We start from the raw sequence: 22540 nt of genomic DNA, 5'->3' as shown, positions 1-22540 counted from the left end.
GCATCTCCTCTTTTAGTCCAATGAAAGGCTCTTTTTCCTTATAACAAGAAACTATGGACAGTAAGAACAATTATGAAACAATTATGAGAACCCTCAGGTGAGAACGACACTCATGGTGTCCAGTCCATCTGTGTTTGGTCACCTTGGAGAAAGTGCTCCACTGCGGATCCCATCTCGGTGAGCTCAGAGTTCTGTACTGAAATTGTTTTCTATCACAGCTTTGCATTTATCGACCTAAAAATCTACCGAGAAATAAAAATACCTTTTTTTTTCTTTTCTTTTTTTCAGAGCTGGGGACCGAACCCGGGGCCTTGCGCTTGCTAGGCAAGCGCTCTACCACTGAGCTAAATCTCCAACCCCATAAAAATACCTTTTAAAACATTCTCCTAAATCCTAAACCCCTTAGTGGTGAGACTATAAGAACTCAGTCTTCAGCCCAATCAGAATCTTGAGAAGGAGAAATAGAACTTTGACCTATCCATCTTCGGCCTTCTGGCCCAGGATATGACAGACTTTTCTGTGAAGCAGGAATTGTGAAGGGCCTGCCCACCTTGTCCTGGCAAAGCTCAGCAGCCAACTTCCCTGCATCAAGTTTGGCCCGTCTGCAGGTGAAGCAAGGGCAGCATCATGCCTGACTGCTAGCTCTACCACCTCTACAGCAAACTCGTGATGGAGGTTCTTGGATGCTCAGGGTCTTCTCTGAAGTAGAACAGGGATGCTTCCAGGAGCCCACAGGTCTCACTTGGCAGTGACAAAAGCCTTTTATAAATAAAATACCTTTAAATGCCATAATCTGTGGATCTCTGAGATTTTTTTTTGAAGACCAGCTACCTGTCTATAGTATATCTGAATAGGCGTACAGTCTTTGTTTCTAGATATTTACTACCCATTCAACTTTGAAAACATCTTTCTGTAATTAAATAAACCGTCTAAATTAGTTTGATTGTCTGACCATCAACTTACATCTTTACTTACCCTAAATATTTTGTAATAGCAGCTTTCCAGGACTAGAACTTCATTCTGTATTTTTAAACGAACTACACAGGTCCAATATCTTACATGAGAATTGTAACTTATATACGTAGTATATATAACCTTAATTTCATATCGATATTCAATGATCTTACATAAGAATTGTAACTTATATACGTACTATATATAACCTTAATTTCATATTGATATTCAATGATCTATATCAAAGTAAGTCTTTTGGCTAATAGTAATTCCATAGTTTAAGAGTAGATTTACTAACCTAACCTTACCTCTATTGTTTCCATATTATTCCTATATTCTGCCAGCCCTTTTCAAACCTTCCCTCCCTTAACCTCTGACAAGAAGGACAGAGGAAAGAAAAAGGGAGAGAGAAATCCTGGAGTCTAATCAAGGCCATTAACAACTTGTAACCAACATTCCTTTAGCAATGATCATCACCAACAAATGAACAAAACCACCCACCCCATGTTTTGGGAGTTGGAGAGTCAGTAAAATGGCTTCTTGCTGTCTAGGGCATCTTGATTTTTTCCATTGGTGGCGGGACGAGAAAATTGGGATACCATCCAGTCTTAAGAAAGCTCCATGTAACAATTGCTGCCCAGTCTCTGTGTCACAAAAGAGCAGGCTTAAATGACATCCTGACCGAAACAGTCTGTGAGGCTGGATCAGTTGGGGTTATCTGGGGTCAGCAGCTTTCTTTGAGGATGCTGGAATCCTCTGGAAGCAAGTTTAGATGAAACAGCTGTGAAGGCCGTCTAAGGTTGGATCAAGTGGGATGCTGGAATAACTGTGTCTCAGTGTCTCAGCATCCTGTCAGGGCTGCTCCAACTCACTGGTAACTGGACGTTTTGTTCTGTAAATATATGAACTTTCAGAGGTGATATACTTTTTTGCATTAACATGTATGAAATATGAAATGTGCACAGACCTGCAAACATGACTCTCGGTTCTTTGTATGACCAGGTGAAAGGCTCCTGTCTTCTGTTAGTTTGGACTGTATTACTGTCCTAGGTTGGGTGTTATTGCTGTGAAGAGACACTACAATGTAGTCCACTCTTGTAAAAGAAAGCATTTAATTGGGGCTGGCTTACAGTTTCAGAGGCTCAGTCCTTGGTCACAGCAGGAAGCATGGCAGCCTTCAGGCACATGTGATGCTGGAGAAATAGTTGAGAGTTCTACTTCTTTATCCCCAGGCAGAAAGTGGACCTGGCTTTTCCGGGTAACCAGGAGTGGGCGCCATGTACACTGGGCATAGGAAACCTCAAAGCTCACCCCAACGGTGACACACATCCTCCAACAGACCTACCCCAATAGGGCCACACTCCTTGAACCAAGCATTCAAACACACGGGTCAATGGGGGCCAAACCTAGACAAACACCACAATAACCAAACGGTGATAAATTTCATCCAAGCCAAGAGAAAGGATGGCATAATGAGTCCTGGGGATTTAGTAGCCAACAAGATTGGCTATGAATCGCTGACGTTCTGGCTGGAGATATATTCAAGTGGCAGGCAGTCTTAGAGATGTTCCCTTTTAGAGGGATCAGTAATACGTTACCTGTGGCTGGTCCTCTTGATTTCTTTCTTCCTGTCTGCAGCCAAGACCTTCAGGGGTCTTCCCTCATCCAATTTGGTTATTATAAATTTCAGTGGAACCCACAGTTTGTTTTCTGCTTTGAAACCAATACAAAACCTCTTCCCCAGCAAAACACATTTCCTGTCTTCAATTTTGAAGGTAGGACATTCTTTTTTTTTTTTTTTTTGTCATTCATAAATACAAAATTTTGTTTGCACTTCATTGGTGTAGAAAGACCACGATGCTTCTCATACCACAACACTCAGGACACGCCAAGTTATTCAAATACATACTTACTTACCTTGACTAAACAAAACAGTGCAGTTTAATAAAAGGTATACCAAAGATACAGTTCACAAATTCCTTAGCAGACCAAGAAAAAACAAACCCTCAGGAAAAAAAACAAAAGAAAACTTGAACACAGTCTAGGCCAAATAGGAATAAGCTTCGCCATCAAGGGGAGAAGTTTATCGACACAAAGATACAGAGTGTTTAGGCAAAGGCCTGTGTATTCTATGATACACTAAAATGTAACTCTTAAAATCCCTTTAAACAGGATTTGTGTAGGACAGCAGTCTGATTTTAAAATCTTTTCTATTCGGTCCCCAGCTCCGAAAAAAAAGAACCAAAAAAAAAAATCTTTTCTACAGTTTCAAAAATCCTTCTTTTTCCCTTTCCTTGTGATGACGGGGATTGAACCCAGAGCCTCACGTACGCTGGACAAATGCTCAAATACTGAGCTACAATCCCAGCCCTTCACTTCTCTCTCCACTGAATCTTTTTCATTCTTAAAAGCAGGTCGCAGCCAATGGGAAATCCCCAGGTTTTGCAGCCACAAGACCAAGTGCAATCCAGTCCCCTGTCTAGGAAAACCTTCTCAATTCATAGCCCATATGTAATCTCACTGGCGGCTGCAAAGAAAGCTTTGCTTTGGGGCAGAGACACTCCAAACCTCCAGACGCTACACGGAGAAAGCCTCGTCATAAGTAAAGAAAAGGCAGTTGTCTTGTCTTCCTTTTCAAAAACTCTTCAGTTTTTGTAGATTTTCGTTGAAACAGCAAGAAAAGCACCAGGTCCTCTCTTCTCATCGGAGTGTCTGCCTTGTAGTGTAATCAACAAGGACGTTTCTCTCTCATTCTTCAAATTAGAAGTACTTCGTCTCCCAGTGTATGTACACTAGACACTGGGGTGATGAGGAAATATAATGTGAAGGGGAGTGTGTGATTTACATAACTCAACCTTACCCAAGATTGCATATTTACAAGTTAGTGTGTACCTGACTTGGGTTACAAAGTGCGAAAGGAAATTGTCACGTGATTGGAGGGCAGGACAGAATGTTTTCCCCGGGTCTAGCAATGGCTCGCACCATCTCCAAAGTATCAAATCAACAGCATCGGATGTGTGGTCTGGGTGAAGGCAGCTCTGGTGGGATCTCAGGCTATGTTTGTAGAGAAAGGATGCTATTGGATAACTCGCTTCTCAAAACCACCGAGAGGCATCTTTTTCAAAATATAATCAACGAGTTTCAGAAAGATCTCATCCACGTTGAAATTGTCCTTGGCACTGGCTTCGCAGAACCGCATCCCGGTTATCTGCTGTGCAAGCTTTTCTCCTTGCTGCCTGGAGCTTTCTCTGTCTGTTTCACAGTCCAGTTTATTTCCGACCAGGAGAAGCTCAGCGTCTTCTGAAGCATACTTACCGATCATCGCCATCCACTTTGTCAAGTCATCGAACGGCTCTTTCTTGGTGATGTCATACACGAGTATGATGCCCTTGGCACTTCTGTAATAGGCTGAGGTAATGCTGTTAAATTGCTCTGCCCTGCTGTGTCCCAGATCTGTAATCTAATTTTCTTCCCTCTTAGTTCTACAGTCTTGATTTTAAAGTCAACACCCACGGTGGACTTGCAGGTCTCTCGCAGAAGGTGTCCTCGGTGAAGCACTCCATCAGGCTGGTCTTGCCCACTCCGTGGGAGCCGTTGATGATGACCCGCAGCTTGAAGTCCGCCGGCCCGCGGGGCTGCTTCCGGCAGCGGTGCAGTGCGCCTCAGATCCATGCACACGTAAGGCTCGGCTCGCGCTCGGGTCAAACCCTCCACCCACTCAGCGCCGCCGCCCCTGCCACCGTCACTGGGAGTCCAGGAAGGCAGGACATTCTTAACATAAGGAAGCTGATTTCATTCAGTTGTTTTTGTTTGTTTGTTTGTTTGTTTGTTTTTTCTTTTCTATAATCCAATGTCTCTCAGGAGCTGTTGGTTTTTTTCTCAGTAACATTTAAAATTTTTAAAGTTAATAAGGCCTTATGTGTTCTGTCTTGGGAATCTTTGTAACCTGTTTGCTAGGCGTCTCTCTTAAAGCTTTAGACTCTCTACAGCTGCTTGTCCTGTAGGTTTGTGTGGTCTGCCTATAATGTCTCATAATATGATATGTGAAAACTGCTCCATTTTAGCTGGGACATTTTCAGCTCTAATCTATACCCATGATCGTCATAACTTCCAAAAAATGTGTAACTATAGAATCGGCTCTCTTAGAACTTAAAGCCCATTAAAATCCGAATATGTGTTTATGGAATAGTGCACATGTCTTAATTTTCCAAACTCTGCAGAGTGAAATACATCCATTGCCTAAATATAATTTCTTTGAGTACTTTTTGGGTTACTCCCTACAGGGAGTGGAGTTTGGTTCTAGAAAGACAAGTAGGACATTTTTGTTATCATTTCCTTGACTTACTGCCAAGAGACAGAAAAATGTCTAAAACCTTTCTCTTTGGGCTGGAGAGATGGTTCACGGATTAAGAGCACTGGCTGCTCTTCCAGAGGACCAGGGTTCAATTCCCAGCAACCACACAGAAGTTTGCATCTGTCTGTGACCCCAGTTCCAGGGGATCTGACCCCCTCACACAGGCACACATGCAGTCAAAGCACCAATGCACATAAAATAAATCTTTTTGAAAAACTTCCCTGCTAACGTGGTATTTCTTGTGGAATTCTGAAGCTTCCCGCCTATTTCTTATCAACAGCGGCTCAATGTCACCATCATCTTGTGCTAAAAAGCCTAGTAGATCCATATGGGGTCTGATATGTATTGTATACAAGAAAGGAGTTCTAGATCTGACTACTTGTTGTATCTGAATAAAAAGTGAAGTTAATTTTGAATCATCCTGAGTAAGTTCAGGAGTCACTATATGCACAACTCCTGCACATTGAAAGACAGTAACTATCTGAAGACACTCAGAAGTGTCTAATAGCACCATTTGAGTGGCATGAAACTGATTTTTAAACTGAAGCACATTGGGCTTTGAATAACTTTATTTTTTCTGACGTTTAACCAGCCGTTCCCACCATCCCTGCATCTATGACATGGGAGCTCTTCAGGAATTGATGTTTTTACTCACTATGGGAGAATCCAATTAGTTCCTCCTCTAAACAGAAGTCCCTTGCTTTTTGGATATTTACTGTTAATTTCTCCCATATCACTGCTAAAACTCTTTGCCAGAGGTACACGGTGAGCCCAGACTCAGGCTGCTTTGAGGAACCTTGAGGTTTCTGCTGAATGGAGCCGCTACAACTGGTTTGTGTGTGGCGTTTGCTATTGGACTGCACTGCTGGTATCCTGACAAGGAAGAGTACAATCACCCCAAAGAACTAGTGAAACAAAGAAACAAATGTCTACCAAGCCATGGGCAGCAAGCCTGTAGGCAGTGTTCCCCTGTGGTTCCTGCTTCAATCCCTGCTCCCGTTTCCCTCACTGATTGACTGGGATTGGCATGTGCAGTGCAAATAAACCCTTTCTTCCCCAAGGTGGTTTTGCTCAGTGTTTTTATCACAGTAACAGAAACCAGACCAGAACTGGATGATCTCTCCTACTTTTAGAAGTGTGTGTTCAGTAAACATCAAATTTAAAATATCTTCAACCCCAGTTAGCCACTTCTCAACTTTTCCTCAGTACACAGGAGCCTGTAACTGGTTTCCATGGTGATTCAAGGACAGCTGACATCCAGCCCATCATAGGAACACATATTGACAGTAAACTTGAGATTTATGTATATGTATATTTAGAGAAAATATGGCTTTCTGGAGTCACAAAAAAGTCAGCAAGTGACCACCTCATCCCTGTGAGCATTAACAAAGATACAGTATCCACACGCGGCTGGTAGAGAGCTTGCCTGCTCCATGCACTGTGGTGTGGCGGGTGACAGCTGTTCCTCTGAAGGAAATGGTGCCCAGTACAGAACTACAAAGTGCTTTGTCATTGGCGGCTTCCTAAACGGAAGTGCTATGATGTGATTTGGGGACACAGTGATGTGTATGCACTCCAGGGTGGGATGAAGACATCAAAGACTCTATTTTTGGCTTTGCTGAGTCAGCTTACACCTGCTTACGACTTTTACCTTTGAATCATTAACGATCTCCGTCGTGTGAGAACCGTTAAGTCATAGGACCTCACTATAACAATGAGTTATTTTCTGTTCCTTTAGGAATTCATAAAATTAAAATGTCTCATTAACTTAAAAAAAAAAGTTAGGTGTTGGGGATTTAGCTCAGTGGTAGAGCGCTTGCCTAGGAAGCGCAAGGCCCTGGGTTCGGTCCCCAGCTCCGAAAAAAAGAAGAAAAAAGTTAAACCAGTATATATGGACTAGATGGCTCACCACTTAAGGAGGCAAGCTGCTCTTACCGAGGACCCAGGCTTTGCTCCTAAAATCCACATTAGATAGCTGACAACCACGTATGACTTTAATTCTGGGGAATCCAATTACCTCTGGCCTCCCTTCTGAAACAACTGCACGCGCGCGCGCGCGCGCGCGCGCGCGCGCGCGCACACACACACACACACACACACACACACACACACACACACACACACGGGGTGGGGAGAGAGGAGGACAGATTGAAGGAGGCTAGTAAATATTAAGAAATGAATATTAAAATTAGTGTCCAAAGTATTGGTATGTCACATAAAAAAAAGCTCTCTCAGGGCTAGAAAGATGGCCCATCAGTTAAGAGCACTGGCTGCCTTTCCAGAAGACCAAGGATCAGGTCCTAGCATCTCCATGGTGGCTCAAAACTGCCAAAATCTCCAGTCCCCAATGATCCAATGGCCTCTTCTGGCTTCCACGGGCACCTCTTCCACAGATACATTGTTCAGGTTTAGATCAATCCAGGGCTTCCTTGGAGTTCCTGATGAAATTATGAAGGACACCTAGGCTTGTGTCCTTGCAGGGAGCAGAGCTGGCCAGGAAGGTTTGGGCCTGAGGCCTGAGATAGAAAGGAGTTAAGGCTTCACTTCCTGGGAACTTGGCTCTTCTCCTAGAAGGGACTGGAGTTATCAGTGCAATGCTCTTCAAGTACCATGTTCATTCCCCTCCCTCCCCTTCTCTTCTCTTCCCTCCCTCCCTCTCCCTTCCCCTCCCCATGCAGCATTAATGAGTTTCCTGCTGACACTGTCCTACTTCCCCCTGGAAATAGCACAGAAGATGCTGTACAACCACTTCCTCCTCCTCCTCCTCCTCCTCCTCCTCCTCCTCCTCCTCTTCCTCCTCCTTTGTTTTATTTTTATTTAGTTTTTAGAGACAGGGTTTCTCTATGTAGCTCTGAAACTCACTGTAGTCACCAGGCTGGCCTTGAACTCACAGAGATCCACCAGCCTCTACCTCCTGTGTGACAGGATTAAAGGGTTATCCCATCACACCTGACTATGGGAATGAGGTTGTTTTGGTTTTGGTTTGGAATAGGACCTCCTTTAAATTCAGGCTGGACTAGAAATCATTGTGTACCTGGAAAGGACTTTGAACTCCTGATAGTCTTGGCCCCATCTCCTCAAAGTTCATGCCACCACACCCAAATGTTTGCGCTCTGCTCAAATGTTGCCAGCAAGGTGTTTTAATATTTTTAGAAAGTTCTCAGCCTTCAGCCTTCAGATACTTTTAGTGTTTTTCCCTCTTCTCCCCTCTCCCTCTCCTTCCTCTCTCTGCTTTCCACCATGGATTTCTAACCATCCAATATTAAACTCCATGCTATTCTACTGGAGGATGCTTATTTTCTTCAAAGTTTTGGGGTTTTACTTTAAAAAAAAAAAAGGAAATCATGTAGTCCAGGTTATCCTCAAACTTGCTCTGTAGTCGAGAACAGCTTGAACTACTAATCCTTCTGGTTCTGCCTTTAAGTGCCAGAAGGGCAGGCATACACCTCCATGCCTGGCTTAGTCTGAGTTATTTCTATTGACCTTCTGATAGGCTTGTCAGCTAGGTTGAGCATAATCTTTTACAATTGCTGAACCGGAGCTTCACTTTGAAGCTCAGGCTGGCCTCAAATTCATGATCTTCCTGCCTAAACCTCCTATTCGTGTGTGCACCACGATGTCAGAGACAGAAACATTTTTTTCACCTGAGGCAGGGTTTCTCTGTGTAGCCCTGGCTGCCCTGGAACCCACTCTGTAGACCAGGCTGGCCTCGAATTCAGAGTTCCACCTGCCTCTGCCTCCCAAGTGTTGAGATTAAAGGTCTGTGCCACCTCCTATTGTTTGGTAATACTTCTTCAGCCTACCCTTTGTGGTTTGGATTGGGTAATTCCTATCATACTGCCTGCCAGTTCATTCATTTTCCCTTCCTTTGCCAATACATTGTTGAGCCCAATTAATTAGTACTTACAATTTTTTTTGCTATTGTAACGTTTACCTCTGTAATCTCCATCAAAAGATACTGACCTCCCATCCACAGCTACAGAGAGTTATTCTGTTCCCAAAACTCAAACATTAACTACAACCTTCCTAAAACCAGTAAAAATCAAGGAAGATTTTTTTTTCCTTTTAAGAATAACTTTTCATGCAGTGCCTCCAGAGGCCAGAAGAGGGCAGAAAATCCTGGAACGGAACTTACAGGTGGTTGTGAGCCACTCAGTATGGGCACCAGGAACCCAACCTGGGTCCTCTGCAAGAGCAGCAAGAGACCTTAACCGCTGAACCATCCCTCCAGTCCCAAGACTTTTCTTTTTGAAATGCCTTTCAAATGTTAGACAAGTGCTCTACCACTGAGCCATGTCCCCAGCCCATCACTGGTGGATTATAAGCAGGGATTCTACTGTTGAGTCCCATGCCTTGCTCAAAGATGCATTCCTACACTCGTGATCTCTGTCCATGAAATAAAAATAAAGCCAGTGGACCAGGCATGATGGCACATGCCTTTAATTTCATTCGGGAGAGGAGGCAGGTAGACCTGTAATTTTAAGTCAGCCTTGTCTGCACAGCAAGGTTCGGAACAGAAGGTGGCACAGACAAACCTGGTCTCAACAGAATGGAACAGAAACAGCCATAGTGAGATCAGGTGAAGTGGAAACTTCTGTTTTGTTTGGGAAGTCAGTTATGTCAAATGATGTTCTGCTGGAGCAGACACGTGAAAGGGTGTCTGGCTAAAGCAGACACGTGAAAGAATGAAGCAGACACAGGTGAGAGGACGTTTGGATAGACCAGACACAGGAAAGAGCCCATAATGAAGGAGTATAAATATGACCCCAGAGCATTGGTTTGTTTTACTCCACCTTCTTAGCTAACGATACAATGTTTTGGTTCGCCTTATAAGGCATTGTTAAGCTTCACTAGTGATGATGGGGGAGAGAAACTAGACAAAAAACTGCTCCTGGGGTTCCTGCAGCAGTTTACCATTTCCCGGAGCTCGGGCTGTTGGCCAGACTTATGGTTTCAGTTTGTCTGTGGTGTCTGCCTGCCAAGGGGACTGGACTGTAGCTGCTGAGTCGTATTTGGTGTTTGCCACGGGACTGAACTGCTGAGAAAGAAGATGGAGCTTGGCCCCAGAGAGCTACTGCTGAGCAGGTCCACGCGCCCCACGTCCTAATGGCTCTTCTCTTCCACTGCCTCTGCTGGGCGTCGGGCAAGAGAAGTTGAACGTTTACTGAAAGTAGGTTGCAAAAACGTTCTGCCTACAATCAGGGATCGATAAACCACCTCATCCAGAAACCACAAACGGGAGGGTCTTTGAAAACACATTGGCAACAAATAACATCAATAAAATAATAATGTATTGACAAGAGAGCCCAAGAAGAACTCTTGGAGAGTTCAAGAGAGAGAGGGAGGCCCCGGGGTGAGCTGCTGAAAACTCAAGAGCTTTAAATGGAGGAAGTCCAGAGAATACAGAGAATGAAGCTGTTGCTCTCCAAGCCCTTTGCCCAAGAAATCGAGCCTGGCAAATTCTTTGTGCAGACCATGGATTTGACCGAACCCTTTCAGGGGGAACAGCCCTCCTATGCTGTCTGTCGGCTACATAACCTGCAGCCATCACCTCCAGAACTAGCATGGAGCCGGTGAAGCCACATTCCTCTTGTTTTCTGGCACAGTCCCTCGGCTCTCCCTGAAATACTACATCCTCCTGCCTCAGCCGTGGGGTTTAGGTGTGAACCCACATTTGGCTTTTCTCTTTCTTCTTCCTCCTTCCTTCTTCCTCCTGAGACTTACCACCAGCACTTGGAGCAGTGACTGCCAGGAGGGCACTGACTCACCAGGGAGCATAGGCTATTACCATAGGAGGTCCTGCACTCTCCCTACATCTTAAAGGTATGTACTCTGTGTGTGTGTGTGTGTGTGTGTGTGTGTGTGTGTGTGTGTGTGTTGCCCGTGGAGGTCAGAGGGCATCAGATCCCCTGAAACTGTTATTACAGGTATTGTTACAGCTGTTGTGAGCCACCGTGTGGGCACCAGGATCCCCAGCCCTCCCTACACCATTCCTGCACACCCCTTGCTATCAGATGACACAGCAGCACCCTGCCGGACCCTTGCTCTTCAAAGCCCTGGAGCTGTAAACAATAACTGTTCTTTATCTGAGACACAGCCTTGGAGAATCTGTGGGAGCAGCACAAATCAGTGTAAAATTCAGCGCAGAAGCTTAGAGCGACTCTGGGTCAGGGAGGACAATCTGAGATTAGAGGGAAAGGAGAAGCAACTCATTGACAACTCAAGTTTACTGAGAACCTTTCTGTCATCAGTGAAATACTTTGTAAAAACATTTGCAGCAGGGATTACAGTAAAAGGCCCTCTCCCCAGTGAATTCAGGGCCCAAAATTCCAATCGCGTAAGTTTCAATTCATCTTACTAGGCTGATGAGTACAAAATTTTCAAAAAAGAGCATTGTTTTGGTCTACTAAATACAAATACTAAACATCATCCAGTAGAGTTGCTATGCTGTGCAAAGCAAAATGGCTACTAGGCAGGCCACACACTGCAGACTTGACTGGGGAGCACTATACCCCAAGGACGATGACTAAAGGCCCCTGTAAGATTACTGGGGAGTACGAATCAATATGAATGCAGGGTTGAAAGCGGGCGAGTGTTTTCAAATTTGAGTCTGACTCACAGGGTCTTTTCTCACTTGCTCCAGAATTGGCTGGGCCCTGGGCCACATGCAACTCTGCCCAGAGGAAGGGATGCTCCAGTCAACGACGGTTCTGCCTGTCACCAGCTTTGCTTGAAGCCCTTCCTGCAGCCTTCCTGCAGCCATGGATAGATTCTGAGGTTTTCCTGCCCTGTCATATCCCGAGGGTGGCAACCTTACAACTCTTGAGCATGGTAACAATACCCAGAGCAATTATCCTCTCCTATGTAATTTCTGATATTTGTAAAGAACTGATCTCCCAGCTGGGTGCACACCTTTAATACCAGCACTCAGGAGGCAAAAGGAGGTGGATCTCTGTGAGTTCAAGACTAGCCTGGTCTGCAGAGCAAGTTCCAGGACAGCCAAAGCAATCTAGTCTCAAACAAAAAATAAAAACAAAATTGATCTCCCTAAGAGAAGCACATCTCGCCAGTGAAGTCTCCTGAAGCCTCTGGGTTTGGGGGAAGCTTTTAGCAGCCAGCAGCATGGAGCCCACCTGACAGAACAAACCTAGAGGTTCCCTGCACTGTGGACCCTCTGGTGGTAGACCAGATGTGATCTCTGACTGAAGCCCTTACAGCAGATGCCACAGATGTAGGGCCTCTCCCCAGTGTGGACCCTCTGGTGCGTGTGGAAATGTGAGGCCTGACTGAAGCCCTTCCCACACTGCTGACACGTGTAGGGTTTCTCTCCCGTGTGGACCCTCTGGTGAGCAGTAAGCCCCGCACTCCAGCTGAATCCCTTCCCACACTCCTCACACTTGAACGGCTTCTCCCCAGTGTGAATCTTCTGATGGACTTGGAGATTGGATCTCTGGCTGAAGGCTTTCCCACACGTGTCGCATTTGTAGGGCTTCTCCCCAGTATGAACCCTCTGGTGGGCCTGGAGGTGCGAGGCCTGACTGAACCTCTTCTGGCAAACATTGCATTTGAACGGCTTCTCGCCGGTGTGGACACTCTGATGAGCCTGCAGATTTGAGGCCTGACTGAAGCCTTTCCCACACTCCTCACATTTATACGGTTTCTCTCCCGTGTGGACTCTCTGGTGATTGTGGAGGTTCAAGCTCCAGTTGAAGCGCTTCCCGCACACATCACACCTGTACGGTTTCTCCCCAGTGTGAACTCTCTGGTGGGCTTGAAAATAAGAGCTCTGACTGAAACCCTTCCCACACACACTGCAGCAAAACGGCTTCTCTCCTGTATGGACCCTCTGGTGGCTTTGGAAGCTTGAGGCTGAACTGAAACCCTTCCCGCACTCTTCACATTTATACGGCTTCTCTCCCGTGTGGACCCGCTGATGGCTGTGGAGGTTGAAGCTCAAGCTGAAGCGCTTCCCACACTCGTCACACTTGTATGGTTTCTCCTCAGTGTGGACCCTCTGGTGGGTGTGAAGGTTCGAGCTACAGCTGAAGCGTTTGCCACAGTCTCCACACTTATACGGCTTCTCTCCCGTGTGAATTCTCTCGTGGGCCTGGACGTGTGACCTCTGTGTGAAGCCCTTCCCACACACCTCACACTTGTAAGGTTTCTCTCCGGTGTGCACGCGGCAGTGGATGTTGAGATCCGAGCTGCGGCTGAAGCCCTTCCCACAGTTGTCGCAGCAGTAGGGCTTCTCGCCCGTGTGGATGGGCAGGTGAGCATACAGGTGTGAGCTCTGGTTAAAGCTCTTCCCACACTCAGGGCAGGTATAGGGTTTCTCCCCCGTGTGCACTCTCCGGTGAGTCTGAAGATTTGAGCTCTGACTGAAACCCTTGCCACACGCATGACACCAGTAGCGCTTTCTTCCTGGAGGAACACTTTGTTGAATGGGGACACTGGAGTTATAGCTGGTGTCCTCCTGTGTCCTATGTACAAGGGACATATTTCCTAAGAGGACCTGCTGATGAATTTCCTGACTGGGGTTGTCAAGCAAGGCTTCTTGGCCCTGGCTGCACTGGTAGGCCTTCCGTTCTGTGTAATCACAATCCTGGGTGAGTTGTGACAGGGGACAGATGACTTCGTCACAGTCACCACTGCTGTGGACTTTGTCTCTTTCATGCAGTGTATTGTTATCCTGATGGGAAATGAAACTCAGAATGTCAACACCCAGAGCCAACAGCTGTGGCTTGGTTTTCACCGGGGTCTGAGGACAGTGTTTCCCACGGTCACGTCTCTCACTAAAACGTGTTTTACTCCAAGAACTCAGGGTTCTCCCAGAGAGAAATTCCTGATTTTCGGTAATGCAGGGATAACCGCTTGAGAGACTGTCTGGACTGCTGTCATCCTCAGAGACCCGGGGAGGCTCTTCTGTTCCCCTGTGGCAGGAGTGGCACTGCCCCAGGAAGTGAGAACTCTTTCCTTGAATCTTTACTATAAGGTCAGGAGCTCTGGCCAGTTTCTTGACATCATGGTCTGTCATGTGCCAACATGGAAGCCACCCCAGTGAAAGGCACCTCGATCCTGTTAAGTCAAGAGTCTCCATCTTGTGTGGACTCTGACCTCCTAAAAGAATAGAGAACAGAAGGCGATATTAGCAAAGACGAGATCCGAGTTCTCATTTCTCTCTGGAAACATTGGCTAAATACCAGCATCACAAGAGTGCAAGCTCTCAAGAGCAAGCCACAGTTGGCCATGGTAGGAAATCTGTGGTGAACCGAGGAGGGAAGCAATGGTGTGGGCTAAAGTGTGCATGAACCTAACTCTTCCTGAGACTGGAGGGAACTGAGAAAACTAGAGCTGCCTGGTCCTAAGATGTCTGCCCGTGTCAGGAAGACTGATATGGGGCACCTGACTGGGAGCAAGGTGCGAGAGTGTAATGGGAAGGCAGGGGAGCTGAGGGAAAGAGCACAGGGATCACCGGTGCTCAGGGATCACAGGCACAGCAAAGGCCTGATGTCCAGCTCGAGGAAGCCACCGTGTGTGAGTGCATATGTGTAGGAGGAGACTGAGATCACATCAGCACACAAGCTCACTTGGAAAATACGAGAAGACAGAGAAAGCATTTAGACTGAAAGACTCAAAACACTGATTAGAGAAGGGATTTTTCCGGAGCGGGGGTTAGAGGGGTAGGTAGGGGAGGTGGGGAGGCAGGCTACAAGGGCAGGAGCAAGTGGGTTTCTTTAAATGCCTGATCTCCAACCTAAGAATGCCAGGCTCACAAAGGGGCAGGAAGAAGGGGCTCAAAAAAGAAGGCGGATCTCGGCTGCCAACCTAACACAGCAGATGCTATGACAGAATAACGAGGGTTGCTACACTATCCGACAGGCCCACCAAGGGAACGAGAAATGACCTGAGAGCAAGCTATCAGGATGGGAAATGATGACAGTGAGAGGGCCAACTCCAGAAGCTGAAAACAGAAACAAGTGAAACAGAAGATCTGTGTTCCCAGGACGCAACTTGGTGGATTCCATTGGAACAGTTAGTGTCAGTGGGAGAAAAGTAGAGGAATGAGGATACAGATCAAGAACCTCATGAAAGGCTTTCTAGGGAGGAAAACTGCTGTTCCTGTAGCTGCACAAGGGGGACAGGCTTCACGGAGCCCTTGCTCACACGTGTGCAAACGCTCAGTATTTTGGTGTGTTGTAGGTTGATGTTATTATGCAGGTGAAGGCAGGTACAGGGTAGAACAAAGCCTGTCATTGGATGAGAAGGAAGGATGGGCGTGAGTAAAGCTTTAGAGGAGGAGGAGACTGGAGCCAAGAGAGAGGAGGAGCCGAGGGAACATGGAGGAGGATGTTAAGATTTCTCTCTGCACATTTACAAGTTATTGTGACTATGTTTTAGGGATGGATGATAGATGAGCAAGCTGTATGATATCTGGGTGGGCAATTATATCAGGTCAATTGGATCAGAGGTTACTGTGTTGTGTGTTCTTTCATGTGGCGATTTAATTGAGTTCGAGAGAGTGTGTGGTGGCTGGACACACGGATGCCGTGTGGCCACACGGTCCCGGCAGAGGTGTGGGGTAAAAGAAAGCTCATTTTTAATTTTACCGCCACAGTGTGTCACTAGTAACACACTGTGTAACTGGTCTGGCGGTACTCAGACCCCAGCAGAGGCAAGTGCGCACTCTGGGGACTGAACAGCAGACACGTGTAAAGCAGCTCCTCGGAGCTGGGTCTGTGAGGACTTCTGAGCAGACAAATACAGGGAAAGGGGAGGCCGGTATCCACCTGGGAAGAGAACTCTGGGCAGAGACAGCAGTTAAGACACAAGGACAGAGAGAGGAGAAAAAATGAAGATCAGCAGTGATGGATCTGGGAAGATGGGGCACCAGCCAGGCACAGTGGACAAGCCTGACACCCAGTGCTTCGGAAGCTGAGGCAGGAGGATCACAAATTTCTAGGCAAGCCTGGGCTACATAGCTATACTGTGCTACAAAACACTGAAAACAACTTGAATTTTTACTGAGGGAAAAGGGAGGCCAACAGTCTGAGGCAGGAGGGGTACAAAGGAATCCTCAGTTGGGGGGAAGGGGAAGCATCGCGCAGAAGGCCTGGGCATCTGTGTATTTAGCTGTCTGGGTCAAGGACACATGAAGAGTTGTGGAAACACCCGCCAGCGAAGGAAAGCATCAGAGGGCAGACATGGGAGAGGTCTGGGACATGGGTGAAGCTGGGAAGGTGAAGCCTGGGTTGCCTTGGAGACCCAAGAGGTTATCGATGCCAGAGGAGTGGAATGTTCCCAGGAGAGCTGCTAACAGGGAGGGGAGCCAGCCCGAGGGAGGAAGTGTGCTGCAGTCAACGGCACTGAAAGGAGCTGGAGAGCTTCGGGCGCTGTGACATCAGACAGCGGTGCAGAGTCTGGAGTTTGCTCTCCTGGTTTCTCTTCTTGCTTTGGTTCAGCGTCTCCTCAGTGTGCTCCCTTCCCCCCCTTCTACACTGGGAGAGCCTGTGCCCCTGTGTGTGGGATTCTGTGATCTGCTCTTTGATTTAGATTTTATAGGGGGTTACAGTGAAGAGATCGTATGAGTCTCACAAGAGACCTTGAACTTTGAACTGTGAAATCATCGTTGAGACTGTGGTAGACTCTGGGGACTTTGGTGGTTGAACTGAATGCATTTGTGCTACAAGCCTATGGGGGTCAGGGAGTGGAATGTGGTGATTTGAATAGGTATGGCCCACACACACTCATGTGTTTGAATGATTGGTCCATAAGGAATGGGGAAGATTGACAGATATAAGGAGGTGTGTCCTTGTTGGAGGAAATGTGTCAGAGCCAATGGGCTTTGGAGTTTCAAACCTTCCAGTCAGGCCCAGTGTCTCTGTTTCCCGTTCCCTTTAGGTCTGAACATAGAACACTCTGCTACTATGTCTGCCTAAATGCTGCTACGCTCGCCACCATGATGACAGTGGGCTACACCTCAGAAACAGTAAACAAGTCCCAATTAAATGCTTTCCTTGTAAGACTTGCCATGTGGGGTTGGGGATTTAGCTCAGTGGTAGAGAGCTTGCCTAGCAAACGCAAGGCCCTGGGTTCGGTCCCCAGTGCCGAAAAAAAAAAAAAAAAAAGAAAAAGAAAAAGAAAAGACTTGCCATGGTTGTGGAACTAAGACACTCACATTCACAAAAAATTTTTTTAAATTTTTATTTAAAACATAGCATCTATGTGTAAAATTCAGTTTTAAAAGATAAAATGGAAGCCGGAGAGATGGTTTAGTGATTCAGAGCACTGGCTGCTCTTCCACAAGACCCAGGATGTGTTTGCAGCACCCACGTGGTGGCTCACAACCATCTGTTATTCCAGATCCAGGGGATCAGTGCCCTCTTCTGGCTTCTGTGGGCATCACGAGTGAGTGTGGCACAGACACACATGCAGACAAACACTCAAATAGACATGAAATACAAACTAAGTAAACCTGAAAGGAAAGCAGTGGAGAGCAACACACACACACGGGATGTGAACTTCTGACATCGCCAAGGACACAGGGCCCCATCCTCACCCACTGCCAGGAGGTTCCTGAGGTTCTCCAGCATCACATCGTGGTACAGCTTCCTCTGGGCAGCGTCCAGCAGCCCCATCTCCTCCTTACTGAAGACCACGGCCACATCCCTGAACGTCACTGCCTCCTGTGACAGCAAACACATGACACCACAGTTTCACACCCAGTGCCACTAGGACCCAAGCATCTGTTCACACAGCGTCTATTGTCCTAGTTATGGCTTCTATTGCTGGGACAAATCACCATGGCCAAAAGAGCAAGTTGGGGAAGGAAGTTTATTAGACTTACACTTCCATATTCCTGTTCACTACTGAAAGAAGTTAGGACCCTAGATGAAGGAGGTGATGCAGAGGCCATGGTGTGGTTCTGCATACTGTCTTGTTCATCATGGCTTGCTCAGCCTGCTTTCCTATAGAACCGAGGACCATCAGCCCAGGGATGGCCTCACCCATACTGAGTTGGACCCTCCCACATTGATTAAGAGAATGCCTTACAGCTGGATCCTAAGGAGGCATTTCCTCAACTGAGGCTCCTGTCTCCCTTCTGACTCTAGCTGGTGTCAACTTGACACATATCACCAGCCAGCACCACACCTATTTACCCATTTCCATGGCTACCCGGGGACTAAAGGGCAAAGAGAGAAAACTGTTCAAGGAACTTGATGTCTTTTCCACAGCTGGGTCAGTAATTCCATCGCTGTTAAGTGGGAAGTCACGGATTTCAGAGTTAGAGAGTGCCAACCTGTCAGGATAAGGTGCTGAGTTTGTACTGGAGACAGCTGGCAATGCCTCCCCTACCCATGATGCCCAGCTCCTCCTATATCCATGACGCCCGGCTCCTCCTGGGCAGTAAAGCTCTGGTGCACCTTCATCCCCAAATCCAAATACTCTGAACCACATTCCATGAGTGATGGCATCATTTAAAATGTTTTCCATTGTGCAACATTATGAACTTCAGATTCAGAATACTTCATCAGTAAAGTCTGTTCTTCCTTGATGCCTTCATCGCCCAAGGTGGGCCAACCCCAGAAGGCATGCAGATGGTGGCAGCCAGAAGCTCCCCGGTTGTTCAGGATATGCATTCCAAATGCAGGAAATGAGGGTAACCAGTGATCAGTGTGCACATGTGCACACACGTATGCATACATGTCCGTGTACCTATGCACATGAGGGTACACATGCATGTAGAAACTAGAAGACAGCCTCTGGTGCAGGCCTTCATTTTTTTCTTTCTTTGGGGACAGGGTCCTTCAGTGGCCTGGAACTTGCCAAATGGAAGAGGATGGCTGCCAGTGAGCACCGGGGATCTGCCTGTCTCCAGAGCCCCAGAAACAGGAGACCTGCTTCAGCAAGGTGGAAGAAGAAAGCTGCACTCCCAAAACACATCCTCTGATATCTACATGCACTCCCTGGCATGCTCACAACCAACCCCTCACACACTAATAACACCACAAATTTTTGAAGTGAAAATGTAATTCATAACCCACGAGAGAAAGGAGAACTCATACTGATTTGCAAAATAAAATTAGGCAAAAGGTGGAAAATGTCATTTTTTTAAAATGTAAGTGAATGAAAGGGCTTTTTAAAAGAATGTGCATGCCCTGTGTCTGTGTGTACATGTGTGTGCAGGTGCCCTGGGAGGCCAGAAGGGGGCGCTGAGTCCCCTGGAGTTGGAGTTACAGGCAGTTGTGAGCTATCAGGTGTGCGTCTGGGAATCAAACCCAGCCAGTGCCCTTAACTACTGAGCGGTCTCTCCAGTCACTTCTCTAATTCTTTTTATTCTTCCTTTTACACTTTCGCGTGCACAGTGCACTTTGAGCACATGTCCCCACTGTCCTCTCTCATCCCTCCTCCTCCAGACCTCTCTTCTCACCAATTTCCCTCTTACTCCATGCAGTTCAGAGAGGCTCGGCTGCAGAGCACTGGCCCAACATGCAGGGGTCCTGTTCCCAATCCCAGCCGCGTGGGGAACGGGAAAGCAGCCCGACTTACCTGTAATTTGGTCATCGTTCTCTTCTCTTTGAGACAAGGCAGGGCTCTGGGAAGCAAGCTGGGGGAGGAAGGGCTTCGTGAGCACATTACTAGGACAGTCGGTCCACCAGCTTCTCCATCAGCCCCGAGTGCTGTGCGGCTGAGCAGGCTTTCCTACCTACTTCCTGCTGATCCCTAGTGTAAGGCTCCGGGGTACCGGACCATGGGTGCCTCACCTCAATCACAGCAAAGGGTTAGGAAAGCCACATTCTCTGTTTCCGGGAGCTCCAGGGGTGCTGGGCGCTCCTACCTTCACAATGCGGTGATCCCAGAAAAACAAATGTTTAAGAAGCCCCGAACTCTCTGATGAAGGCTGTGTCATGACTGACTACCACTCTCAGAAGGGTCTGTCAATTGTGACAGCTATCTTACATATAATTATTTCCATACACAGGAGTGAAATCCCCACCCCCAAATTACTCTCGCTCTAAAATTTTTAAATTCTAGTAAATGTTGCTCATCTGCCAGAGCCTCCACAAAGTCTCTCTTCCCACGTGCATGAGGATAATCACCAAGAAAAACCTAAACCCTCTCTAAGGAAAGGGGAGTTTGGCCCTGCGATATGGCTCAAAGGATATGGGTGACTGCCGTGGACACGGACCACCTGAGTTCTTGTTACTGAACCCCACATGGTGGAAGGAGTGACTCCACACCCACAAGTAGTTTTTCTGATCTATTCCTTTATAAAGTGTGGCACAACCCACTCTCTAAACAAACAAACAAATAAGTGCAAAGAAATCACATAAAAGCCGGAGGTGTATACCACTCAAGGCTTCAATACACTGCCATCAAAGCTCCTCCGCCAAGCTCAGGTGGGAAGCTAGAGTCCCCCACTGTGCTACACAAGCAGCTGAGACCGGTCCAGGAATCCCGGGCAGCGCCACCTCAGGTAGAGCCCAGCGTGAGAGGACCGGCCGCCGTCACTGGTGCCCCGCTTCTCCCGGAGATGCAGACTCGGTCCCCAAGAGGACACACCGGGACACCAGCGCACGGAGGAGTAGCGGAATGCTGCAGGTTCTCACTTCACCAGAAGTACCTCCAGGCAGCCTTGCCTTGCGAGAGCGGAAGTTACCTCAGCCGCTGCTGCAGCAGAAACTACAATTCCCAGAATAGCTCAGCGGAAGCGCCTAGCTCCGTGCTTTTTGGGACTACATTCCCCAGAATACTAAATCTTCCATGAGTTCCAAGCTGTTTTAACTGGCCTGTGATCCTTGGAAATTGCGTTTTGGGAGCTCGCTCTCCTGGGTTGCTTTTCGGTTTCTTCATTTTTTAAATGCCGTGTAAGACATTTAGGGATACATTTTTGTTTCTGTTGTTCGTGTTGTTGTTCTGGGGTTCTCTGCATCATCGATGGATTTTTTGTTTGTTTGTTTGTTTGTTTGTTTGTTTCTGTTGTTCTTTTTGGAGTTTTTCCGAGAGTTTCTCTGCGTAGCCCTGGCTGTCCTGGAACTCTGTTTGTAGATCAGGCTGAGCTCAAACTCAGAGATCCCTCTGCCTCTGCCTCTCTGGTGCCGGGATAAGAGGTTTGTGCCACATGCCCAGCTGTGGATCCTTTTTAAGAACATTGAAGTCCCATGTTATATTGCATTATAAAAGCTAAAACTTAGACTGCCCAGCTATAGGAGCTTGATCCCGCAGCAGTGTCGGAGTCCCTGCGTAGAATCCCTCCAGTCACAGGCTGTTGGTGACCTGGTGGTAGAACACGGGCTGTCTGTGTTACTATTCTGCTATGAGGAGACACCATGACCAAGGCTTGTTTCAGAGGCTTAGTCCATTAACATCATGGCAGAAAGCATGGCAGACTGCTATTTCCAACCATTCCAAGACATGAATGTCTGTATGAGGGGCACTGTTATTCAAAGCAACACACTCCACTCCCTGTTCCCATAGGCCTTTGCCCTTATCATGATGTGAAGTGCATTCCGCCCAACTTCCCAAGTCCGCACAGTCTATCCACAATCTCAATACTGTTTATAAAAACCTAAATGTCAACATCTTTTCCGGTACTCATGACAATCTCTTCATTGTAATCCCCTGTAAAATCAAACAGGTGATCACATAATCCAACGTGTCATGGCACAAAGTACACTTTGCCGTTTCAAAATGTAGGGAAGGCAGTACAGCGAGGAAATACTGGACCAAAGCAAGACTGAAGACGGAAAGTGGAGGCCAACTGTGCATCTCCACACCGATGTCTTCAGATGGTTTTCCCTTCGGTTCTGTTGGCTGTGACACACTTGTCTCTCTCAGGCTGGTTTCACAATCAGCCTGCAGCTCTCCGCAGCTGGGACCCCACAGTTCTGGCATCTTGAACCTCTTGTAGACTACAAGATAATCCAGGCTTCAGGCTTCGGGCTTCAGGCTCACACAATGCCCTCTCTCCTACAGCACAACTGCCTTCAGTGCACTTCCTTAGTTACTGGAGACACTCCATAGCTCCTTCCTCCTATCCCTGACTCTAAAGCCAGAACCAAGTGGCCGAAGCTGCCATGTTCTGCTGCTTAACGCCGTCGGGCCCTCAGCCCCATCTGATTACATTTCATCATCTTTCTGTAATTGATGGTTTCCCTCAATGCTTAAGATTTTCCTTTATGGGGTTGGGGATTTAGCTCAGTGGTAGAGCACTTGCCTAGGAAGCTCAAGGCC

The 22540-nt window shown here is 47.1% G+C and overlaps 1 protein-coding gene and 1 pseudogene across 1 annotated transcript; both read right to left on the bottom strand.

Moving 5' to 3' along the window:
- Positions 1 to 2737: 2737 nt before the first annotated feature.
- On the bottom strand, positions 2738 to 5050 carry Rab12-ps1 (RAB12, member RAS oncogene family, pseudogene 1; annotated as a pseudogene).
- A 6467-nt stretch (positions 5051 to 11517) lies between these two features.
- On the bottom strand, positions 11518 to 20968 carry Znf235 (zinc finger protein 235). The gene is made up of 4 exons (NM_001419767.1): positions 20658 to 20968; positions 19856 to 19913; positions 17865 to 17991; positions 11518 to 14425 (listed from the first exon to the last, which is right to left on the bottom strand). The coding sequence occupies exons 2-4, from the start codon at positions 19868 to 19870 to the stop codon at positions 12456 to 12458; spliced, it is 2112 nt and encodes a 703-aa protein (NP_001406696.1). The 5' UTR covers positions 19871 to 19913; positions 20658 to 20968; the 3' UTR covers positions 11518 to 12455.
- Between the last annotated feature and the right edge of the window lie 1572 nt (positions 20969 to 22540).

Source organism: Rattus norvegicus, chromosome 1, assembly GCF_036323735.1.
Source record: "Rattus norvegicus strain BN/NHsdMcwi chromosome 1, GRCr8, whole genome shotgun sequence".
Taxonomy (NCBI): domain Eukaryota; kingdom Metazoa; phylum Chordata; class Mammalia; order Rodentia; family Muridae; genus Rattus; species Rattus norvegicus.
The sequence above is the reverse complement of the archived record's forward strand: the minus strand, read 5'-3'. Positions and strand labels throughout refer to the sequence as shown.

What these genes read in the sequence shown, in the direction of transcription:
- Znf235 (NM_001419767.1), bottom strand. An exon ending in CAGGAACCTCCTGGCAGTGG is followed by an intron (nt 14,426 to 17,864) that starts GTGAGGATGGGG and finishes CTATTCTTTTAG; the next exon opens with GAGGTCAGAGTCCACACAAG.